The 23844-nt window shown below is 37.8% G+C and overlaps 1 protein-coding gene across 1 annotated transcript in view; it reads right to left on the bottom strand.

Moving 5' to 3' along the window:
• TSL (Protein kinase superfamily protein) overlaps positions 1-22919 on the bottom strand; it is a 36127-nt gene extending 13208 nt beyond the window's left edge. Inside the window, exons 1-7 of the mRNA XM_008791647.5 lie at positions 22219-22919; positions 21054-21143; positions 15863-16069; positions 13493-13543; positions 12609-12716; positions 12477-12521; positions 4682-4794 (exon numbers count right to left, since the gene is read on the bottom strand). Coding sequence (XP_008789869.3) covers positions 4682-4794; positions 12477-12521; positions 12609-12716; positions 13493-13543; positions 15863-16069; positions 21054-21143; positions 22219-22425 — 821 coding nt within the window. The 5' untranslated portion in view covers positions 22426-22919. The remainder of the gene's footprint in view (positions 1-4681; positions 4795-12476; positions 12522-12608; positions 12717-13492; positions 13544-15862; positions 16070-21053; positions 21144-22218) is intronic.
• Between the last annotated feature and the right edge of the window lie 925 nt (positions 22920-23844).

Genomic DNA, 23844 nt, shown 5'->3' with positions numbered 1-23844 from the left:
ATCCTCCAACCTCAACCAACCTAGTTTACATGATCTGCAAAGTCAATATAAGGACACGGTTAATTTTAGCAAGATTGAAAATGATGGTTTTCCTATGAACTCATATGTTTCCTAGACTCAGCTCTTACTTGTTGCTAACCATCTATTTGATTGGGAATGGGAGTATACTTATGAGAAACATCCTCAATGATGTGCTCGATGGAGTGAAAAATCACTCAGCTTCTGCAGCACTTTTTCAACTTTTCATTTTTCCCGTCCGGATTATTAGATACTTGTAATGGCCTTGAGAGGGGACCTCTCACTAAAATATATTTTTTTGTTTCTACCCCTTCATGAGAGCTCTGAGGGGTTTTTTCTTTTCTTTTCCTAACTTCTTGAGTTTATACTTTCTGTTTTTTCTTCCATTAGTTATTTATTTTCATTTCAATTCCTTGGGGTGTAAACAACATCTGTTGTGCCAGTACCGGGCCCTGGACCGGTTGCCTGGAAGCACGGGTCAGTACGGCCCTGCGTCGTGCCATGTCGGCCCTGTACCGACACAATAAAGGCGAGGGAGAGGGAGAACGAGAGAGAGAAAAAGAGAGAGAAGGAAGCCGAGGGAGGCCGGCGGAGAGCCAGCGGAGCGCCGGGGAGCCGCCGCGCGGAGGCGGAGGCCGGGGATTTGCGGAGGCGGGGCTCCACCTCTGGTCCCCCGTTTCATTCGAAACAAGGGCCCGAAGGGGGCCCCTTTTATTTTTGATAATTTTAAGTGAAAGTCGGCAAACCTATTACCGACTTCACTTAATTTTTTTAAAATAAAAGAGGCCCCTCCGGGCCCCTGTTTCGAAAGAAACAGGGGACCGGAGGCGAAGCCCCGCCTCCACGACCTCCGCCTTCTCCGCGCGGAGGCTCCTCGGCCTCCGTCGGCCGGCCCCGGTCGGCCTCTCTCTTCCTTCTCCTTCCCTCTCCTGCTCTCTCTCTTCCTCTTTCTCCTTCTCCTTTTCCTCATCCGTCGCCGGTCTTGGTTTCATTGCCAGAACCGTCCCGGCCCACCGCCAGTACGGCTCGGGATGCCCCAAATCGGGCGGTTTGGGACGATTCCCCCGACCATGGGTGTAAGCCATATTTCTATTGATTGTTAATGAAATTTACCGCCCTCAATATCCATCTTGTATATTACATCACTTGGATAATTTTGATAACATTTCCAATCTAATAACCTCCATGAGCAGTATCCTTTATAATTATTCCAGCTAAAACACTTTCTACTGTAAATGCTTAGAATGATCTTTTATATGATGGTTTCAACTTTCAAGCATGCTTGGCTTCCCAATCAATTCAAAGCATTGCTTTTATTAGAGAGAGAGAGGAGGACTAGAACCCGAAACATTCGAGAGCTGCCCTTAAGCCACTTATTTATTGAAAAGTGGTCATGGGATTATATAATACATTTAGTGTACAACAAAAATAGAAGAAACTACAAACTAAAATGGTACAAAATACCCAATAGGCAAGCAGCAAACAGAACAATGATACAATAACATCAACACAGTCACCACCGATTTCATGTATATCTGTTTTAAAAGCGCAAAGAGTAGTTGATCAGATACACGAATATTCCTATGAGGATGTAATCGAAGGCAAGGAAGGAAGATTTCGTGAGACTGCAAAATCAAGAACACTTCCTACTCATCCAAATAGAAAGTGATGCATGTGTATGAGCAGAAAAAAAAAAATGCATCTTGTCATGGCCTTAATATTTTCTTGCATTAACAAGACTTCAGAATCTCCCACCATGAAGCAATGCAAAATTACTTTCAAAACTAAATCAATCTTTCTTTCATAGGGAACTATATCCAGAACATAATGTTGACAATACAGGTGTGGTATCATACAAGAAAGGATGGACTACAAAGAAAATAACAACATGAATTCCAAGTGATATGTACACTACTCAAAAAGTTTGAAACTCTTTATTCATCATCAATTGAAGTGAATGTATTGGAAAAGGACCAACCCTCACTCCAAAATCATCATTAATCAGAACAAAGGTTTAAAGTCCTAGTCAAGGTACGAGTATCTACTAGGGGCCATATTACTTAGTACGGTACCAAAACTTGGGGCGCATTGGCATCCCAAAGTGTACCAAACACCTTTTATTCATTATTCTTATCATTCTTTAGGGCATAAATTAGGTTTAGATGAGGTTTTAATGTTTTTGCCTTTGTTTTTTTATTATTATATCTTCCAAGATTCACTATACAGTACCTTACTTGTATGGTATGGTACAATAGATTTTGTACCAACACAGGCAAGGTTTTAAATACCATGATACAAGGTTGTTTTGGTTTTTGCATAGAATGAGTTGCCCCATGTATCAGCACTTGGGTTGATGGATGTTCCTATCACATCCCGATTCATTTCTCAACTCATCTCGTCCCAATACTGAGCACACTGTCCTATACACTTAGGAAGGTGGGATGCCCCACCATTTCACTGGTATTTAAGACCTTGGATATGAGGTTGAAGGTCCTTTTACCATGCTCAACCGTTGTGCTACTTGAAATTGGATAGTTGAGAGTCAGTACAACACAAACCGAGCATAACAGGTTGGTTCCACCCGATATAGGCCGATTCGGCCTATGCACCATATTAAACCTCGGCATGGTGCTGGTACCTTATTGCTATGGTACAATACACTCGGTATGGTCGGTGCGACAACCCATGTTTTCTTCCTTTCTTTTCCCTCTCTTTCTCCCTTCCCTATTCCTCCTCTCCTCTCCTTGTTCCCCACCGAAAAAAGGGACTAGGTGCTTTTTCTACACATCTTGGTTAATATCAACCAATACCAAATGGTGTCAATCCACATCCTGGTTGGTACTGGTTGGTTCCAAGCAATACCAACTAGGGAAACCTGTATAAAGGGATTGGTTCTCAAGTGTGTCATAGTCCCAAGACCCAATTAGTCAACATCTTGATCCATGATGCCCCATACAATTCGGTATTGACTAGGACTTGAACCTTGATCAAAACTCAAACTAAGTTGCAATACAAATAAAGCATGAATATTCTATGGGTTCCACCTATAGTAAACACACATACTTTCACGAACCCAAACAGCTCAGTATTCATGTAAAAGACAATAAGTCTGTTCAAGACAAGTTAGTAAAATGGCAAGAGAGGTTGTATCTCTTTGAAGACTTAACATTACTTGTAAAATATCTCACAAAAATTTGTCCCATACTGCAAGGAAATTTGTAGCGCATTTCCAAGTCCTCCCCTAGCCTTCTATGGTAGATGATAAAGCCTAAAAAATGATGATCTCACATAAATTAACTATAACCACAACCATGGTCACCTAAGGATTTATTCTAGTGCTATACAGTTCATAGAATATGAAACAATGGGTGACTATAGAAAGTCTTTTAAAGATCTTATTCAATTGACTTCTTGGTTTTCAATTTTAATTTGTCTCCTCATCTTTGTACTTGTAGCTCTCTCCTAGTGTACTCATAATATTCACTTTATATATCTTGATGATTTTGAATTATATTATCAATAAAACTTTTCTAAGATCAAAATAAACATGAATATTAAAATTACCAAATTGATTAAAAGGCCTTTTCCCATCCTATGCTATGCAAATTAACTTATAAGGCAAGCACAAATCATGAGTTGTTAGCATGAACAAAATTAAAAGGAAAACACAACTGTAACCAAAGATCTCATCCAACTTGAACAAATAATGGCAAGATTTGTTGTGCCGGAACCGAGGACCAAACTAGTTGCTCGGCAGCATGGGTTGGTACGCCCCCGTACCGTTTCATGTCGGGCCTGTACCGACACAGTAGAGGAGGCGGGGGAGAGGGAGAACGGGAAAGAGAAAAAGTGAGAGAGAGAGAGAAGGGGGAAAGAGGGAGAGAGAGAGGAGGGCGACGAAGGGCCATCGAGCCGCATGGAGGAGACAGAGTCCCTCCTCCGCCTCCTCTGCGCGGCTCGCCAGCCTCCACGGCCCTCCGCCGGCCGGCCTCCACCTCCCTCTCTCTTCCTTCGTCTCCCTCTCCCTCTCCCTCCCCCCCTTGCACTCTCTCTTTTCCTCTAGTTCCTTTTTCTTCTCCCCCTCCGTCGATGGCTTTTCGTTTCGGTTGCCAGAACCGTTCCGGTCCGCTGCCGGTACGGCTCGATACGCCCCAAACCGCCTGGTTCGGAACAGTTCCGCCGACCATGAATGATAGTATTTTTCAATATTCAAAAAGTTAGATCCTTTGGTTTCCTTAGTCTCTACGTATAGAAACAAAGTTAACCCATAAAAAATGATAAGATAATTGAAGCAAACACTAACTGGGAAAACCACAAGCAAAAATAGAAAGGACAAAGAATAAAGTTGTTTTACCAGACCAATAATCTTCAGTGAATTCACATGTTCAAAAATCAAAAATCTTATTCTATTCCTATTCTAATCATGAAGCTGGGATTTATTCAAAAACTAGAAGGTTGTAGGTCACAGCTTTTACCATACATAAAACTTTACTGATAAAATTCCATCTTGATTACACTGATAATATTCCATCTTGATATCAATTTGATGAAAACTTCAAATGGAAAAAAAAAACTAAGTTTCATTTGAATATTGCTTTAAATTCTCCGGTCCACATCTGTTGTCTTGTATTCCCTGATTAAAAAGCAAACCTTGGTAATCTACCTGATAACACCAACATTCCCAAGCCTCAAAGATTCCTGTCGTATCTTCATTCTTGCTTCCTGCCTCTCAGCTTTTGAAACAGATATCAGCAAATCGGATAGCACTTTTATCCGCTGCATTGAATAACAAAATCATTGCAACATGAGTTATGTGAAGGATTGCAGCAGTAATCTGATAGACTAATTTCTGAATTAGAAAATTTATTTTTTTTCAGAGTTAGAGAAATTAGATTGATATATAGCATATCCAAATGTTTTGTCTTTTGAATACGTGAAAAAAAAAAAAACATAACACCAAGATAATTTAATATATCATCTGTACCAAACTATCTGATGATTCTGATCAGACGATGGAAAAGACAAGTGTTTGTCGTGTCAAATGGTACAGCAAGAATCCTAAATATCATAGAGACGCACTAGCAAAATATACTGTCAGGTATGAAGAACAAATATGTTTTCTCATTACACGTATATTTAATCTGTTTCAGTGTTTATTCTAAGACAAGCATCCAATGATGCTACAAGTTTGTCACATAAATAGGGCAATGTGAATAAGCAATTTCATTCCAAAATAAATTTCCTTCAGTAATTTCTACTGCAAGTCCCTGCTACTAATAACCATTGAATTACTTGAACAGTTCTTTGAATATTAGCTCCCACATTTTAAGACTACAAAAATATAAAGCTCCGATCAAAGTGCCAAGCGTCAAGCCCATGTCGATGGTGACCAAGCAGAATACATGCTCTGCTGAGCAGTGCCAGTCATGTGCCCAATGGCATGCCAAGGCTCACAGTTCCATGTTGGATCATAACTGTCTGTGTCAGTGCACGCCTGTCTGCCTGTGTGTGTCAGCAGGAATGCACTGGCATGGATCGATACAAACCAACATGGACTGAACCCCATGATATATAGAGGTACATAACCCTATACCCCTATATTTGTCGCATCTAGACCTTATATCTGTCATGTAAGTAGCTCAAAGATCTGTTGGATTATTGCAATGCCTGCTTGTTTTACTTGAACCAACCTTAAAAAACACATGCCACCTTACTTTTGAAAGAGATGCCCATCAGCTTGGATATTATGTTAAACATGTGCTTTTCAAAGTTTCATGTAACAAAACAAAAGAAGAAATGATGAAAGAAACCAAGGATAAAGAATATTTAGAGCAGGTTCACTGCTTCTGTCAGGTGGCTTAATGCGTTTAATTTGCCTATCAAGTTAATACCAGTATCCACCACTGAAAACAGATTAGATACAGTTGAAAGGCATGGGTACCGTAGAATCCCCAATTCGGTTCCCACATGGACAATTAAAACCTACTTAATAGAGGAAAACAGGAAGAAATGAACTTTCAAACCCACAATTTAACTTATTTCAACAATAAAAAAATTTATCCTTGTTAAAATTTGACTACTGAACCAGTCATCTAATTGGACTGACTTCAGTAGCTAGTAAATACAAATGTTAGAAGTAATTCAAGGGAAGAGGCTCAAAGAATTCATAAAGGGACTGGGCTCTAAAAGACTTTTGCATTAAATCTACACTTTCCTACAATAGCAATTATGAAGGAATTAAGACCCATGATCAACTTATTTTCTCTTTAATATCTGGACTTCATCGACCTTTGAATACTGTCCTAATTTGACTTGGACTCCTCAAAATGATGTTCTCAAATAGGAAATAGCATGACCATAACCCCTAACAAGATCTAAAGATGGATTTTGAGGGAAAACATAAGAAATATTTTATTGTTTTCTACCAAATAAGGTCCTGCACTAGAAACAAAGCTTTGATCACCCCTCATGCCCATTGTGTCATAACATCCCAGGCTGGTGCTGACATGGTCGTGCATGTGTGCTACTGTGCTGCAATACCCTGTATATGGCTGGGTATGGAAATAAGCAAGTATTGAGCTTTTGTTTTCACACAACACATCATGTGTCAACCCTGCATGGCATAGCATAACATGCCATGCCACGCCAGCAACGCTTAAATCCTCAATCAGAAATGTCTTCAAAGGATAGAAGCATTTTAGGCTAAGTATAGACAGGGCCATTACCCAGTTATGGTCCTGGCAATCCAGAATCCTTGGAGGGGCTGACTAGGGACAGACCTAACCTTTAGCATTATTTTTCGCACAAACTGGCTGCCCCAAGACCCAAGCATGTGCCATTGCACTTGTCAAGCCCAGCCTTTTAGCACTGTAGCAAGCATATGGCTGCTCATTTTAGGCTAAGTATATGATAAGAAAACCCTATTAACTAGAACAAGCAGAAGAGAAGATGAGTGAATAGTCCAGAAACTGAAAAATATAAAAGAAACTTGGCACATAACCTTCATTCATTAATTACACTAGATTGTAAAAAATACATGGGGTAGAATAGTTTTAGTGAAAGCTGGAGAGGTTAAGGAAAACTGGTGTACCAAAGAGTTCTTGAACAAAGAATTTTTTAAGGATATAATTTACAAATTCATAACTTTTAAGGAGATACTGCATTTTGTAGGTATGTGTATTTATTTAGTTATATTAGTAAAGAAAGCACTAGAAAAGGTGAATAGATAGAAAGTGTCATGAAAGGATACTAGAAGAATAGAAGCATGTCATATTACACCGTATGCTCGACTAAATTAAATAAACCTAATAACCTATAAAAGAACATTTGTGATTAGGAAATCCCACATGGCTCCATCTGTTTATCAAAGTAAAGCAACAATAGTTTTTGTGACTGGTGGATATGGTAAATTCCAATTCCCACCCAGTAAGAGTTTTATAGATGAAAATACATAAAGCAGTCCTCTTGACTGCTCGGATATAGCTGGTTCTTTGATCAAACAGTCAAAGAAATGCAGATACTTGTCACCAAATTATGGGCACCATTGATCTCTTTACATGAAGAAAAAAAATCGATTTACTAATTGGCTAGGATTAAGTTCATATTAGTTCACTTGCCGCCCTCCAATTAATTATCATCAAGCAACTTGGAGTGGGCTCATGTTCTATAATAATGATCGTTAAAGATGTCCATGCACCTAGACTGTCAAATTGAGACTACCGAAAGTGGCCAAACTCAGTTTGTTCTATGAACAAGCTTATAGTACCATTAATATTGGCCCTTAAAAACCTGTATCAACAGGGATAACAATCAATCGAGCCCCAACTGACCCGTATTGAGAACTGCATGATGCAAACCATTTTGGATAGGGTTTAAAAGGGTTTTAATGCATTGTTTCCACCAATTCAAAGTGGGAACGAGCACAAGAAGAAACTAAAAACCCTACAGATGCAATTTCTGCATGATTGGAGCAACAATAATGGGTCTTTAATATAGAAAAGCATTCTAACTTGGCAAATTCCTCTCTTGACCCTCCTTAAGATTATTTTGAAAAATCTATAGATTATCTAGTGCAACCATGCAATGACTTAGGTAATGGCACTACCAACCCGTTGGCTCCACACCATTTCATAGCGAGAACGTCCCACCCAATTCACTTGGAAACAGTCGAGATAGGCTAGTACCATTTGAGACCCAACTGGGTCCCTTTGTTTTGAAAAAGAGAGCCATTTCCCACGTCCCCTACTCCACTCTTTTCTCCTATCTTCATTCACAAAAGGGCCTTAGGCTTAGAGAAAGAAAAAGAAAGAGGAAAGAAAAGAGAAAGAAAGGAGGAAAGCCAGCCCAAATCCAGCCTGCCCTCACTAAGATGGCCTCCTCGACACCAAGAACCTTGCATATCTAGCAAGGTCCTTCACTCCCTTTTCTATCATTAATCCATGCCAAAATTCATAAAAGACAAAAAAAAAGTTTAAAAATGAAAAAACAAAAAACACAAAAGTGTCCTAGCATGGTACTAGGACACCGAAAAACTGAAGAACCAGGACAAGAATATCCTAGTACCATACCGACCAAAGCTTAGATAGGTATGATGGCCAGCACCAAGACGTAAACTCCAATTGAAAATACATGGTGAGAATTTTGTTGTTGGTGGATCTAATGATTTTTGATTACTAGGTTCATGCACTAGAGCATAAAAATGGAGTCAAAATCAAGGAAAATTGGTAGAAAGTTGCAAGTTGTGTTCCAGATATGTTTTTGATGCACAATATTTTAAGCCTAAGATGTCACTTAAATTGTTAGTTTTAATTCAATAATTTCATAGAAATGCAAACAGCATGGTTAATCAAATTGAAAATATAATAATCATTAATTCAAGTAATGTCATGTGCTGCAAGAAAATGGTTTCCTTCATAAAATTGAAAACATAACATTAATTAATTTAATGATGTCCAGCACTCCAATTGCATTTCAATTTTTAATTCTGCATATGTTCACAACGCATTTTTAGTTGCAAGTTTCGTAATGCTTTGTTATAAACTAGCAACACAAAACTTCAGCACATACCAAAAACCATGACTATGTCACTTAAGTCGACACTCTTACATATTCCTTGCAGGAACAACATGAAGATAATAAAACATAAGAAAAATGCAAAAAAAAAAATACAGGCCAAATAAGCCATAGCAGGGTTGTATCGCTTGTCTCTAAGCATGCCAACATACTCCTTGTCGGCACACAGCATGATATACTGTAGCCACCTGTGGTGGATATCGGTTCAATATTCGATATTTCAAACCATGATCATGAAAACCATCTGCGACAGGAATATATGCACAAAGAGCTGGTAGACTCACATTGCTATAATGATGATTTGATCTCAATGAGTGGTTGCAGTCGATAGAGTATTTAATGTATCCTCTATGCATAAATCTTACTAGATGCAGATTTGTGTTACTGATTGAGTAGTTTCTTGATGGTTTACTATAATTTTTTGTTAGGACTGGCCTCGTTGGTAAGTAATAATAGGCCTAGTGGAGATTAAAGCAAATGCATTATGGGTGATTGTTCTTATTCTTGGAAATAGACTAGCAAATTATGCAACTAGATGTGAATTTAAGCAATGGGAAAGCATTACCGAAGAATCAATTCAAAAGATTCAAATAATGGCCACATTGCATGTAAAGCTAAGTACCTAACTGTACTAGCAAGGAATCGGTACCTAAAAAGCCCTCAAGACAAAATTATTGGTGAACCATCTCATGCCAATCCCACATCACTTAGTACTAAGCTTTAAGGTACTGGTACACCTTTTTTTCCGTTTCAATTCTAGCTGGTCACTATGCAAGTACATACCTATACCATGTATATCAAAAAATGAGGGTACCATACTTGACTAAAAGATTTACATCCTTCTTCGAACATATTTGCCACCTAAGGAGTTATGGAAGAGGATGCTAGAGAAAGAGAAGAAAATCCAACAAAAAATAAGACCAATCACAAAACAAGACATTTTACCAGAAAGATTTGGAAACAGAAATTTGCATGTCATATTCATGAAAGCATCAAAAGGCTAAGCATCTCTAAAGCTCAACCACCGAGGCTATCATCTTGTTTAGGACTCTAGTAAAAAAGAATTTTTAAAGAAAAGAATCCTATGAATTATGTCTACTAATACAAGATGCAGATCATTTCTCCTTTCTAATTATTGCTATCATGCCAAGACAAGTCAAGTGACAAATATGGCATCGATACCAATGCTTTTTTCTTCTGCTTTGCATGTTCTTTGTGTTTTTAACTATTACTCATGAAATATATTACCTAATCCTAAAGGGCAGATTTGGATGTACAAGTATATATCTAGGCGCCATAATAATCAAAATTGAGGCAAGGAGAGAAGATATTGATACTGCTAGTATGTTTGATGCCAAATAGATACTAGCATGGCACAACAGTGTTTTCCACTATGCCATGTGTATCAGTCAGTGCCCATCCATATTGGTTGCCACCAGTTAGATATGGACCGATGTTGATTGACATGGACCAAGAAACATTTCTCTGTTTTTGGCCCTTTAATTTGACTGCTTTTGAGGTATAAATTCTCATTTTGAAGGTCTAGTTTTAGAATCAGACGCATCCAGAACATATCACTCTACAACAGACTGAAGTGCAAAAAAAAAAAAAAAAATCACCTTCCAATCCTTAATAGAGAAAGTTAAGCTATGATTACTTCATGTACATATCATTGTTCTAGAAGAGATGTCCACTTATTTATGCGCTCATGTTGTTAATGATTACAAAATAGAAAGAAGAATTTGGAAGGAAAGAACAATAGGTTAAATGTGTATGAACATTAAAAAGGAAAAAAAGGAATTGGTTAAAGAGGTGTATGTGTCGTATGCTCATATGAATAAACTATTATCTAATGATGCATTATTTATTCATTTTCAAATGTTTTATGGGTAACGCCTGAAACTTCATATGAATAAGGCCTGTTCAACTAGCATCTTACTTAGTATTAATTGTATAAGTGAGGTATTGCTTGCTAATTGCTATAGTATCTTAAGATTTATACATATGTGTAGCATTTTTATTTTTATTAGTTGTCCTATAAGTTATTAGTTAATATTTAAGCATCTTTTTTTTTGTTCTTAAATGCATCAATGGTTGCATTGCAAAGTAGATTACTCCATACTATGCCCTGAACATGCAAATGCACACTAAAACACTTATGGGGCTCAGCAGTTCAAGGATCTCATGAATTAGTTTAAATGAATCAGTTTAAATATATGTTTAGAACTCTAGAGAAAGTAACCCAGTATTGCATATCATGCATGCTTAAGCCACGACACACACTGGACTGCATGCTCATACAGGCCACATGTCAGCATAATACATATGCATTATATACTATCTCAACCCAAGACTGGCATTGGTATGTCAGAAGATCCTTGAGGTATCAAGAACATATACGAGCAAGCAATAACAAGGACAATAATGATAGCAAGATTGGCAAGTACTAAGCTCTAAGGAACAATACCAAGCACTGGCCTTAAGCTTTATACCATACTTGTCATGAATGACCCTAATAACGAAAATTCACCGTCTCGGTATCGAACCTCATAACAGTATCATCCTATTACAGTGTCGGTACGGTACGAGATAACGAGGCGTACCAAATGTCGATACGATATGAGATGGCAAGGTATACCAAATATCGATACAGTACGTGACTACGAGACGTACCGAGTGTCAGTACGGTACGAGACTACGAGGTGTACCGAGTGTCAGTATGGTACGAGATTGCGTAGCATACCGAGTGTTAGTACAGTACGAGATTGCGTAGTGTAACGGTTCGGTATGGTACGTCTGGTATGGTATGGAACCGACCGGTACAACAAACCTTACTAATAACTAGATGAGGCCTCATGGTCAATCTTATCCATAGATAATGTAGTATTAAAAGTGAATAAAACGAGCATTAATGCAGGTTGTGGAAGAAGTTTAGAGGATGGAAGTCTAATATTAGCATAGCCCGGAACATATGGGACTAACATAAAAGTAAAGCTTCAGAAAATACTAAAGACTAAAAGGTACCTCAAAACAGCTCTTCTTAACAAGACCTATATGGTATTGGAATAAATAAGATGACAGGCGAGGATATTTGAAGTCAACAGTGGAGTCAATCAATATAAAGATGCAATCATAGTCAAGACTCAAGATTGGCAATGGTGGAATGTTATGCAGTGATATATGGTTAAAGTTATTGAAAAGCATTGACCAACTTAGGGTGTGAGGTTGAATCATGCCTGCTATAAGGTTACTTTACCTAGTTCATATCAACCAGTTCAATGGTATCTAGCACATATAAATATGAATTTTGATATTCAACAGCTGAACTTGCAATGTATGATAAGAAGAATCTGTCATAATTACAATTAGTTCAGATGAAATACAACCTTAATATTCATCTGCTGGTCACGCTCTTTGAGATCTTTCATTTCCTGTGAATGTCAAGAAGACAGACGCAACTAAGTCACAGAAGCCAATCATTTAGCCTTTATTAGAATTTGGAATCAAAAACTTACTACCTTCTCCAACTGGCAATTAAGTTGCTGATAATCTGCTGCTTCCTGACATGATTTACTTAGCTCCTCCTCCAACGATGCAATCTTCCTTTGTAACAATGATATCTCTTCCTGTTCAGCCAACATGAGATTATTAAGTTAAAAAAATAAATTAAACATGGCAAAGTAAAGAGAACAAGCAGAAAATGAACCTCAAGTAGAAAATCAATAGTATACCAATAGAAGAAAAAATTTTACATATACATGAAAGTATATGAGCAGTTGCAGTTACAACAAAACAATCAGATGTTCAAGTTTGTTGATCTGATTTGAAGTATTACTCATATGTGCTGTACTTATTCCAAAGGTAACAACTTTTTTTATTATCCCTATTACTTTGGAGTGGAATGTCTTCCTCAGAGCAACATTTGCACTTCCAATGGTGCATGTAATGCATTGTGAAAAACCAAATAGCCCATGTCATTAGATGTTCTATGATACCAGTCAAAACTATGAAGTGATAACTATCAGGTGGGCATTACTTGGTTATGATTTTAGGTTTGGTTATGTAAAACATAAAAAATAATCATACATGCACAACGCACTTTGATAGGCATGTATTTGAGCATGCAAGGTGTATGCATGCATGCACTGGTATATATTTAGATATGTACAAGACATAAAATCAACATGCATACGTATGCGAGGATGCACATTCAAAAGTATGAAAAAACACACAAGTTCATATAACAAATATGTAAACAAGTGCATTCCACACAACATGTACATCAACCTAAAAAAACAATGATAAGAGTCTGACATGTTACATAAACAAATATCAAAATTGCAAAATCTTGTAACTACTTAAGATACATCAAATATCAAAATCTCGTAGCAAGATAGAGTACCTGTAAAGCAGCCCTCTCATCATGGCCCAGGTGCACTCTCGACCAATTTTCCTGCCAAAAAAAGATATATATTGCCAATGCTACTTATTGCAAAGTGCCCTTGCATGAAGTGACAACCAAAAAAATAGAAAAATTAAACAACAACTGCAAAAGTAAAGAGTCAATTTTATTTCCTTCTTTGGTGCAAGCAGCTAAGTGTCAATAGGATCACATGGTATAAAAGTGCTAATATTATATTCCTTTTCCAATGATTGGCCTGAGCCCCCACTTTATTTGTTTTAGTTCTATAATTTCTCACAGTCGAATATGGAGACAAAAGCCCAGACAATTGTCAGCATTTGATTTGTCCGCTTGATGATGGAATATGATTTTGTAATGGATACTGTTCAATATTTGTTATGAAAATGGTTAAATAGTGGTTAAAATTCATAAGTATGAATAGAGAGGTGTAACCTAGGTGTTACGAAAAGGCATGAGCCTTATGTTGCAACATGTAAGCATAACAAATTGCCCTAAAGGCTTGCCCTTGGAAGAGGTCCCAGGTTCAAATCCTAGGTCTTGCTCAAAAAAAGATGTAAGCTTCACATATTTTTATAAAAAATAAAGCAACGGCGTACTATTGCTGTCCAAACTTAGTTCCTTCGCCATAGGTGATGAATATTCCAAATGTGAACAAACTCAGAGAACTTTCAAAAGTCACCAACTTTCAATTTCATCAAAATTTTTCTGAAAAACTAACTCAAGCCTAGACCTTGCTTCCAACTTGTCCAGATTGTCTTAATTTAAACAACATAACCAGTAAAGTATTCTCTGAAAAAAGAAACCAGTAAAGTATTCTCTGAAAAAAGTAACCAGTACGGTAAGTCTCCATAGTCCATATATACTCTCTAAGTTTCAAATAGGACATTCTCTTGCCTAAAATTGCTTTGTACAAGAATCCAACTCAAAGAGGACTGTTATCAAACTGGAGCCTGGGAGCCAGCAGTAGGATATTGCAGACCCTGATAAACCATATTTTAATGTTAAAATCAATCCCACATTGATGGCATAGTTTATGTTGGTTAAGTAATCCACGCCTACATATCACAAGAATTTGCACCTCTTTTTATCACCTTTACATTCTCATCCTGTAGTGTCCTTTCATAACTTGACTGTCTTAATTCCCATCAAAAGTTGAATTTAGTATGCCACAGTCTGTGGCGTATCTTGCCCCTATTGCTTCCCTTTCCCACCATATTGCCTGTTGCCCCTGCACAAGGTATCTTTATCCACCACATCACACTGCTTCTTTGTATTAAATCCTTCCAAAGGTTACTTTTAGTGGACTTTCTGATTTTCAGAATTAACCCAATCAACATCAACATCCAAGCATTTTCCTATCAAATATGAAGTCAGCTATAGAACATGACTAAGTTGAGAAGGTTCCACGGAAATATTTTCCAACAATCTTAAATAAGAAGATGCAACAAATCCTACTATCATTACCCTTGTAGCCAATGTCTCACCACTCTGGACTGAAGTCTGGCTATCAGAGAAGCATTAAAGGAACCATCATTAGACATTTCAATACATCAAATTTGATAACATTGTTCTTAACAAAATTTCTAGCTCCAGTATAAAAATAGATTCACTTAATCGTTATTTGAAACATTTTTCCAATACATAAATAAAAAACAGTAATTATCAATCTTTCACTTATACAAATATATGTTCAAAGAACTAGTAGATAGCGACCATTAAATGGAACACCGCTTTAACAAATCAAACAAGTTACCATAGAGTTTAATGGCCAAATATATCACAGGAATACAGCATAAGTGAAATTTGGTGGCTCCTCCTGGGAGGCTCCATTTAATTTCCAAGATAATAAAATGAAATAAAAGTTCAACAGAAGAAAACAACATAAAGAGTATTGAAAATTTCTCATTATTGGTAAGAAAATTGTAGAAAAAAACCAAAGTGAAAGAAATGCCAATCTACTATGTTCTGCCAAAATTGCCACCTTATTGAGAAACCCCTTAGAGAAAATTTTGGGCCTTTTTTAAAAAAAATTCTACTTTTTTCAGTACAACCAAGAAGAAAAAGAAGAAGATTCCTTCCTAACTAATTTTCTTTTCCATTACTTTATCAACAACCAAAAAGGGTTATTAACAAGTATAAAGAGAAGGAGGGGGGGGGGGGGGGGGGGGGGGGGGGCATCAATCAATTACGACAGTCTTTTCTTATATGATAAATCATAAAAAAATATTATGGACAGAATGGTGCATATAAGACCAAACATTTGCATCATCAAAAAGGAAGCAATAAAATACTAAGCAAAAGAATGTGATCCATGAGAATCTGAGTTCACAAGTGTCTCAAAATGCATACCTTGTGTGACAACTTCTCAAGCTGTCCATTAGATGATACTATTGACGAATTTGATACGGATCGTATTTGATCACTAGCCTTCGAGCCACGCCCTCTGCCTGCTACAGCACGACCCCTACCACGACCTTGTCTTTTCCTATTTGAGTCATCCGAACTTGGTTTGATGTCAATGGAATCTGTAGCCTTTGCCCTTTCATCAGTTGCTCCCTGAATTATCCTCATTATTAACTTTTACTAAAACTAAACAAACAAATAGAACACAGCATCTAAATTTAAAAAATAAAAGCAAACTTATGGCAACAATTTATTAAGGCATATTCAGCTAGTAATAAAGGATTTTGGAGCCCCCACTATAAGCAGGTGATATGTACTTGTGCATTTGTTACTACTCACTACAAATAAATCATATTTGTTGTTCATCTTCTCTTTTCACAAATTTACTTATGTCTTTCCAAAATGTTATATTAAAGTGACATAAATCCTAACAAAATTTTAAATAGTAAAGACGTAATAAATACCAAAAGACAAGGTGAATAATTAGAAATCCCACTACATAGTCAAAACAAACAAGGAGAATTCAGCAAATTCAAAACTGACCTTAAATTAAATCATTAGAAGTTTAGTATGAATTTTATTGCTATCCATAATGCACCTTCTCTATTCAACGCTTCATACCAATGTTTGTCGTACTGCCCCAAACTGCCCAGTTCAGGATGTATAGACCCATACTAGGTTGGAAATTCTATGCAAACACTTTTCAAGCCGGTACAAGGCTACAAGCCCCGTACCAACCCGTACCAATCCATATCGGCCAGTATCGCCCAAAACTAGGGTGCATACCGTAATGGATAGATTACCGAACCGACTCGAACCAGACGGTTTAGCTTGTGCCGATCCATATCAAAGCTAGCTCAAGACAGTTTAGCCTTCCTCGACCCCCTCTGTTCACCTTCGAAAGCTCTTCCGATGATTTCATCCATCTGCTCATTCACTCATTCGAATGTTTTTGCGCTCGTCTCACCCTCACCAACCGCCACCATCGTTCTAGGTAAGTCCCCCCATCTCCCTCCCTATCTGAGGGTTCAAGTTAGGGTTTCTCTCTCCCCCTATCTCTCTCTCTATCTCTCTTCCCCTGCATCTCTCGTGGCAGCCCTCCTTCCTAGATTCTAGCACCCCCTCTCTCTCCCCCTTCTTCCCTCCTTCCTCCCTCGCTCCCTCCCTCTCCTTCTCCCTTCCTCCCTCTCTCTCTTCCACTCTCTCTCCCTCCCTCCCTCCCTCTTCCTCTCTCTCCTTTCTCTCCCCCTTCCCTCATCCTATTTTCAATACAACCTGAAACAGTACGATACAGGCCTGTACTGTACCAAACCGGTCACCGGCCGATACAGCTCAGCGAACCTTGCCGTAAGGTACCAACCCGTACCATAATGAACCGATAACATACCAGTACGATAACTGGTACCAAGATTATCAATCTTGCTTCATACAGTTCCTTCTAAAGAAAAAATCCCCAAATTATGGTGAATGGACATATAACGAAACAACTCTAGCACTCGAGGATGACAAAAAAAATACCTTAATTGGTATTGAACAAGAAACCCATCAGAACACTAATTTGTGCCAATGATGAAAGAATTGACGATGAAAAATACTTTTGTTTCATTTTTTTTAGGGAAATGCATTTAAGATTTCAGGATGCCAATTGAAGGTCTAGACAATAAAGCAAAGCAAACAGATTTTTTTTTGTTATGAGGGCACCAACAATTACCATTGGCAACAGATGTAGCAAAGATCTCTTTGAAAAATTTTCATTTGCAGACCATCTTAATAGCTAAGTATTCTCCCTTGCAATCAACAAAAGCTGCCCGCAATCAGAGGAAGCTGCATTTAAAAATTCTGTAATTCCATAAATGTCACAAGATTGACCTTGCATGAGTTGTCTCAGAATTTCAGTGATCTTCATCCACAAAATCTGCATCATTCACAGCTAGATTCCTAGCAACTTGGATTGATCAGAGAAATTACTACACAGAAGACAAGCACACTATGCATTTAAATCCTAGCATTACAACTAATAGCCAACAAAACACCTATAAGCAATCTTCACCTTGATAATTTCTTTCCAAGTAGAGTCTCTAATTGGTTGATACTATTTTTCAGGAATCAATTATTGATCCATTGCACCATTAGAACCACAGAACTGGTACAACGTGGGGACTGGATCTAATGTAGGGAATGATAAGTTTTATATTACTCACAAGTCACTAGTCAAAATGGGAAAAGACATGAGAGGGAGTGCAACTCTACAACGATCTCAACGCCATTATTAAGCAATTTATGTGTCTCACGATGACTCCAACATCTCCAATATTTCATTTTCATCGTGCTAAATACAAGCTCCTTTCGCCTCCCCAGCCATTATGAAAATGTAGTATTATTTGTCAAGATTAACCCTCAAACCCACTCCACCAACCCTTTCATCTTGCAAATTCCTCACCATAATAGAGGATATATATTTTAGCTATTAACAACCTCCTCTCCCCCATTATCCCATCTAAAATGGCACCTCTTTAATTTTCTCAAAATACAAAGACAAAAAAGTGGAATAAATAACCAAAAGAAATCTCTCCAATCTAGAAACAATTGATCTAAAAGTAAATCTTGCATGTAATATAGCTACATCCAGATAAAAGGAAGTTATTAGCAGATCCTACTGAATGGGATTCCAATCACAACAAAGCTTTTACAAGCCAAGAGAAAGATCCACTTTCACATGACGTAAATGACTTCCATTGCATAAAGGTGCAGGGAGAATGGTAGTATCTAATGTTGTCAAGTTTAATAAATTCACATCTGGGATGAAGCTTTTGCCATGTTAGACAAGGGAAACTATGCATAGTTGAAAATATCATAAACAAGCCAAGACCTCCCAATTGTTGTATGCAAAACTATTGATTCATGACCATTGAAAATAATTACCTCATTGGAAACAAAACTTGATAATCTTTTATACATGATATTGATAAAAGGGTAGATGGATGTCCTCATTAAGGAAGTCGAAACTCTAAAAAATTATTTTCGTGCTTTTTCGAACATGATATAAAGGTAAACCTATGCCATGCAGTACTAGTACCAATTGCATCATCTCCCTGTAGCCTCTAAACCTGAACACTTGCAAAACCGAGAAAGTTAAATCAGTAACTTTGAACCTTAAGTATGCATGTGTGTGTATACATATATACACACACGCACACACACATATATATGTGCGTGTGTGCAGACACGTAATAAAGGGTGGGAGAGAGGTAGACTAGGATCCAGTCAACTAGATTTCAAGCAAGATCCAGTCAATTGAAATCGAAAGTTAGGAATCAACAATGATGATATGAGCCATTGAATGTAATCTACTACCTCTAAACTACTTGGTTGGACCAAAAATCATTTAATTTGGAGACATTTAGCCTATCATCAAGTGATCAAATGAAGGCACTATATTGTATTATTTAAACCAGTGCACCGTTATAGTACCGAGGTTTGATACAATATAAGTAATGGACCAGCCAATGTTAGGTGGAATCCGGTTGGCTCCACCTGGTTCCATGTTTTACAAACCCTTACCGCATGCTAGGTTTCAAGCAGTAACATGACCGGGTGTGAGAAAAGGGTCTCCTCACCCTATGTTGGTACAGGGAGTGTAGAGTACCAATAAGGTACCATGTATGGTAAAAAAACCTTGCTCCAAATCACATGATTTTATAGTTTATAAGTAGTTCGGAGAGGTAGTAGGTCACATTTCAAGAGCTTGGGTTATCAATGTCAAACCCCCATCTTCCAATATTACCTAACAAAATCTGGCTCAAAATATAATCAACCAGATCCTAGCGCATGTATATACATACACACACACATAGAGAGAGAGAGCGCAAGGGAGATAAGTATACATATCTTCTGATATGCAGACCGAATCACCTTATTTTCGAAATGGGAAAATATAGTTCCAAACTCAATTACACTTTACCACTTGTTGGATCTTTCCTCAATTCAAACATTCAAAGAGCCACTGACTCATTTGGCATGCAATGAAATAAAGAAACCAACTCATGATCTAATGCTCAAAAAAAAAAAAAAACATGGTTTTCTTGAAGCCAATAAAATGATCCTACCCATGACCCATATCATTAAGATGGAACAGCTCCAAACCTTCACAATCTCAAAATTATTAGCTTTATGCCATTTACTAAAACCATAGTTTGATTTTCTTGAGAAAAATATCATATTTAAAAGAACTTCACTGCAAGGTTGGATTTTAATAGAGATTGAAATTTACTGCACACCCATTGCCTATCTTCTAAGTTCATGAGCTTGGCGCCATTAAGGGACCCGAGATATCTGTAGCTTTTCTAACCCCCTCTAGTAAATTTGTCTTTTTTCTTAGATTTTAGAAATATATATTTTCCTGGCACTTCTCAAATTTTTCAGAGAATAATCAAGCAATATGGAAGAAAACAGGCAATGAATTTTGTCTCTACTGAAGTGAACAAGCTTAGGACAAACTCCCTTGATCATAAAAGTGTCGATAACGATTTGTTTAATGCCCTTTTTGTGATACAAGGCTGCAAGAGATTCTGATCATTGGTAAAGGGGGTCTTTAGAGAATAAGGAAGCAGGGGCACTAAAGATGTACTTGCATAAAATACTATCATATTTAATTAACTATCGCAAAACTTTATGGATGCATTATATACATTGACTGAGATGCCATCAGCATCCTTTCATCAGACACTATGTTGAAGTAAGCCTATATGTAAAATAATGATTATATATTGATCACAAAACTTGTATATGTATTTTCGATAAAGCAAAGGTTTTTTACAGGCCTTAACTCGGAACAGTAGGATAATTCATAGTAGCAACTTCGAGGTTGTGTTGTTGAACTTAGATTATCAATAAAAATGACAACTAATATTTTGTGACTTCAGCAATACACAACACCACGCCAATAATTACAAGCAGGATTTGGAAATTCTGCAGAAATTTGACTATCACAAGCAGAACATGCTGGAGAACACGGCATGCCAGCAGACGTGTTCAGAAATATGTATGGGAATACTATCAGCAAGTAGAAGGACAAAAACTAAAATAAAAATTTAAGATATATTTGCCTCACGAACCACTGCTCTAAGCAGGAACAGACCTCAGACTGTTGGAGAGCTCTGATATGGCCATCTTCTTCAATTCTGCGTCGCTTCTGAGTGTTGTGTTGTATCAAAAATTCCCCACCGTTCTGAATACATAATGGATGCAATATCAGGGAGGTGTCTACACTTATTTTTAGGCAAATCCAAGCTCTATATATTGTAGAATCATTGTGGGATCAACAAAAAGAGGAGAAAAGGTAAATCACATAACAAGAGATCAACACGAGTCAGATCACATAAAAATTAAGGTCCAATCTGTATCCCAGACTCCAAAATTAGTAGCTAATACAAATATTCAACCCAGATTAAGCTAATGTCATATCCACTGAAGGGACAATGAAACAAAAGGCTGTCAATTTAAGACATTATTTCTCCTAAACAACTTATAATCCAAGCTAGTCTATCAAAAGAGAGCACTAAATCAATTATACATGGACTAAGAACGGAGTATCATATAATATCATGTGAAATTCAGCAAGATAGAATATTTAGGTAAATTTCTGAGGACCAATCCGCATTCAAAACTAGCAAGACATATAGAAACAGACAATTGCAAACCCCTAACAGGCTTACATGGATTTTTCTCCAATAAAAAGATGAAAAGAATCCAGAAGAATCTATTCAATTCTAGGAATACAAGATGCTAGTGCAGCATCAGAAGATTTCATCAGAAAAAGCAGCAAGATTGTACAACCAATCAAATTTCTATAAAAAGTCAAACTTTTACCTATGATCTTAAAAAATTTGTGCAAAAACAAAAATTCCTTAATTCTGAGTAATGCTGGCCACTGGATGGACTAAAAGATTATGCGATATAATCTAACAAAAGTTCAGCTCGTGTAAATAATCCAGATACACTAAGAGAAAAGACCAAAAAATACTTTCTCCCGAATCGCAGCAAAAATAACACGAGCAAATTTGATTCTTCAGCAATCCGAGCTAGCAAGGAAATAGTTCGTAGACGATTATCAACTGAAGGCAAGCCTACATTCCATTCATTCATGACATGACAAAAGAAAAAGACTTCTCGGAGAATACAAAATAATCAGAGAGAAAGCAGAGCATAGAAAATTCTTTATAGATGACGGCATTATAACTAAATTTCTGGAGAAGAATCAAACTATTAGATATAAATCAAACAGAACTAAGATAAGAGCTCACATCATCGTCGGAAGATGAGGACTCCGGCAACTCCTCATGCTCTGCGAACCTCGCTGGAGGAGGAGCCGGCTGCCTCGCCGACTGAACCGACGGTAACGAAGCGCTCTTCCCGACCATGCGAGCCTCCAGTTTCGCCAGCTTCGAGGGGAGTGACGGATCCGAAGGGTTGGAATTCGAAGAGAGATGCATCACGATGTCGTCCGACATGACTGACCGCGTCAAGATTTTACGAAAACTAAGAAAGAAAACAAAGCCTCAAACCCCCCCAAAATAAAAGGCCTCCAATGAACTTAATTTAGATGATTTTTGGTGCGGAAACCGAAAAAAAAAAACTATTCGATAATCTCCCTCGAGGAATTCGCTCAAAAATTTGGAGATGAACTCCCCATATTACGATCGGCGTCATCGAGCAAGATCTGGAAACCCTAACCCTAGACACCCTTAACGTGCGCCGGTGCGGCTAGCGTGCGCTGGGCCCCGGCGGACGGAGAGAGGGAGGCTGGGGCAGGGGCGTTTTGGGAATGGTCGTAGGGGTGTTTTGAGGATGGTGTTTACTATTTTTTTTTTTTTTTTTTCTCTTTCTCTCTCTCTCTTCTCGTGTTGGTGACTACGGCCGTGCCTTCCGGCTTCCGCAAAGAGGACTTGTGAGGAAGGCGTGAGGGACCTACATTGAATAAGGCAGTGGGGATGCTAAAAAGAAACAACATAAGGTTGTAGGGGTTTTCGAGTTTGTGAGATGTGGGAGAACTGGGGAAAGGACATGGCCTTGCAAAGTGGCTTTTGGCAAGCCTTAGGGCTCGTTTGGTTCGCGGGAAGTATTTTGCCTTCTAGGAATATGATTCCTGGGAATCAGATTCCTAGGAAGAGGATACCTAGGAAAGCACTTTTGGCATGTTTGGTTAACCATGGGAAAGTAACAAATTTCCAAAGTACTTATATTTGGTTGACCATCCACTTTCCTAGGAAAGTTATGTATAATTTCTATTATGCCCTTAATAAAAATTAGGTCTTTAATGCCTCTTTAATGCTTCTTTAATGCTGAAGGGTCTTTTTGGGAAAAAATAAAAAAGGAGTGATTCCCACCTCATGGGAAAGTAACTTTCCCATGTTTCTCATGGGAAAGACTTTCCCATGAAATGTGGGAATCATATTCCCATGGGAATCATATTCCCATGGGAATACAACTTTCCCATCTCTCTCCTTTGAAAACTCCAACCAAACAAGAGGCATTTCATTACTTTCCCGTTGACCACACTTCTCCCCTTCCTTTCCTGCGAACCAAACGAGCCCTTAGAGGGGTGTGAGTTTTGGAATAGCTTTAGAGCTATCGTGGATTCCAATATTTTCTTAAATACAGTTCATTGAATGTTGGTTCTAGGGTTTGGCCATTTGTGGTGAAAATTTAGGTGGTTAGGATGGGAATTAATGATAGTGAATCATGGCAGGCTGGACTTAAATTACATAGTACTAATAAAAAATGTATAGCAATAGATAATTCGAATCGGATTCAACAAATATTACAAGTTACATATTTTGGTCGAATATCTTAACTCATCGAGGAGATTCACATCTAATTATAATCCAAACCATAGCCATTTAAGAATTTGATGGGATCTAGGTTTGAGT

Source organism: Phoenix dactylifera, chromosome 5, assembly GCF_051530095.1.
Source record: "Phoenix dactylifera cultivar Ajwa chromosome 5, Ajwa_hap1_PhDact_Kaust_v1.1, whole genome shotgun sequence".
Taxonomy (NCBI): Eukaryota; Viridiplantae; Streptophyta; class Magnoliopsida; order Arecales; family Arecaceae; genus Phoenix; species Phoenix dactylifera.
This window is presented reverse-complemented; position numbering and strand designations above follow the sequence as displayed.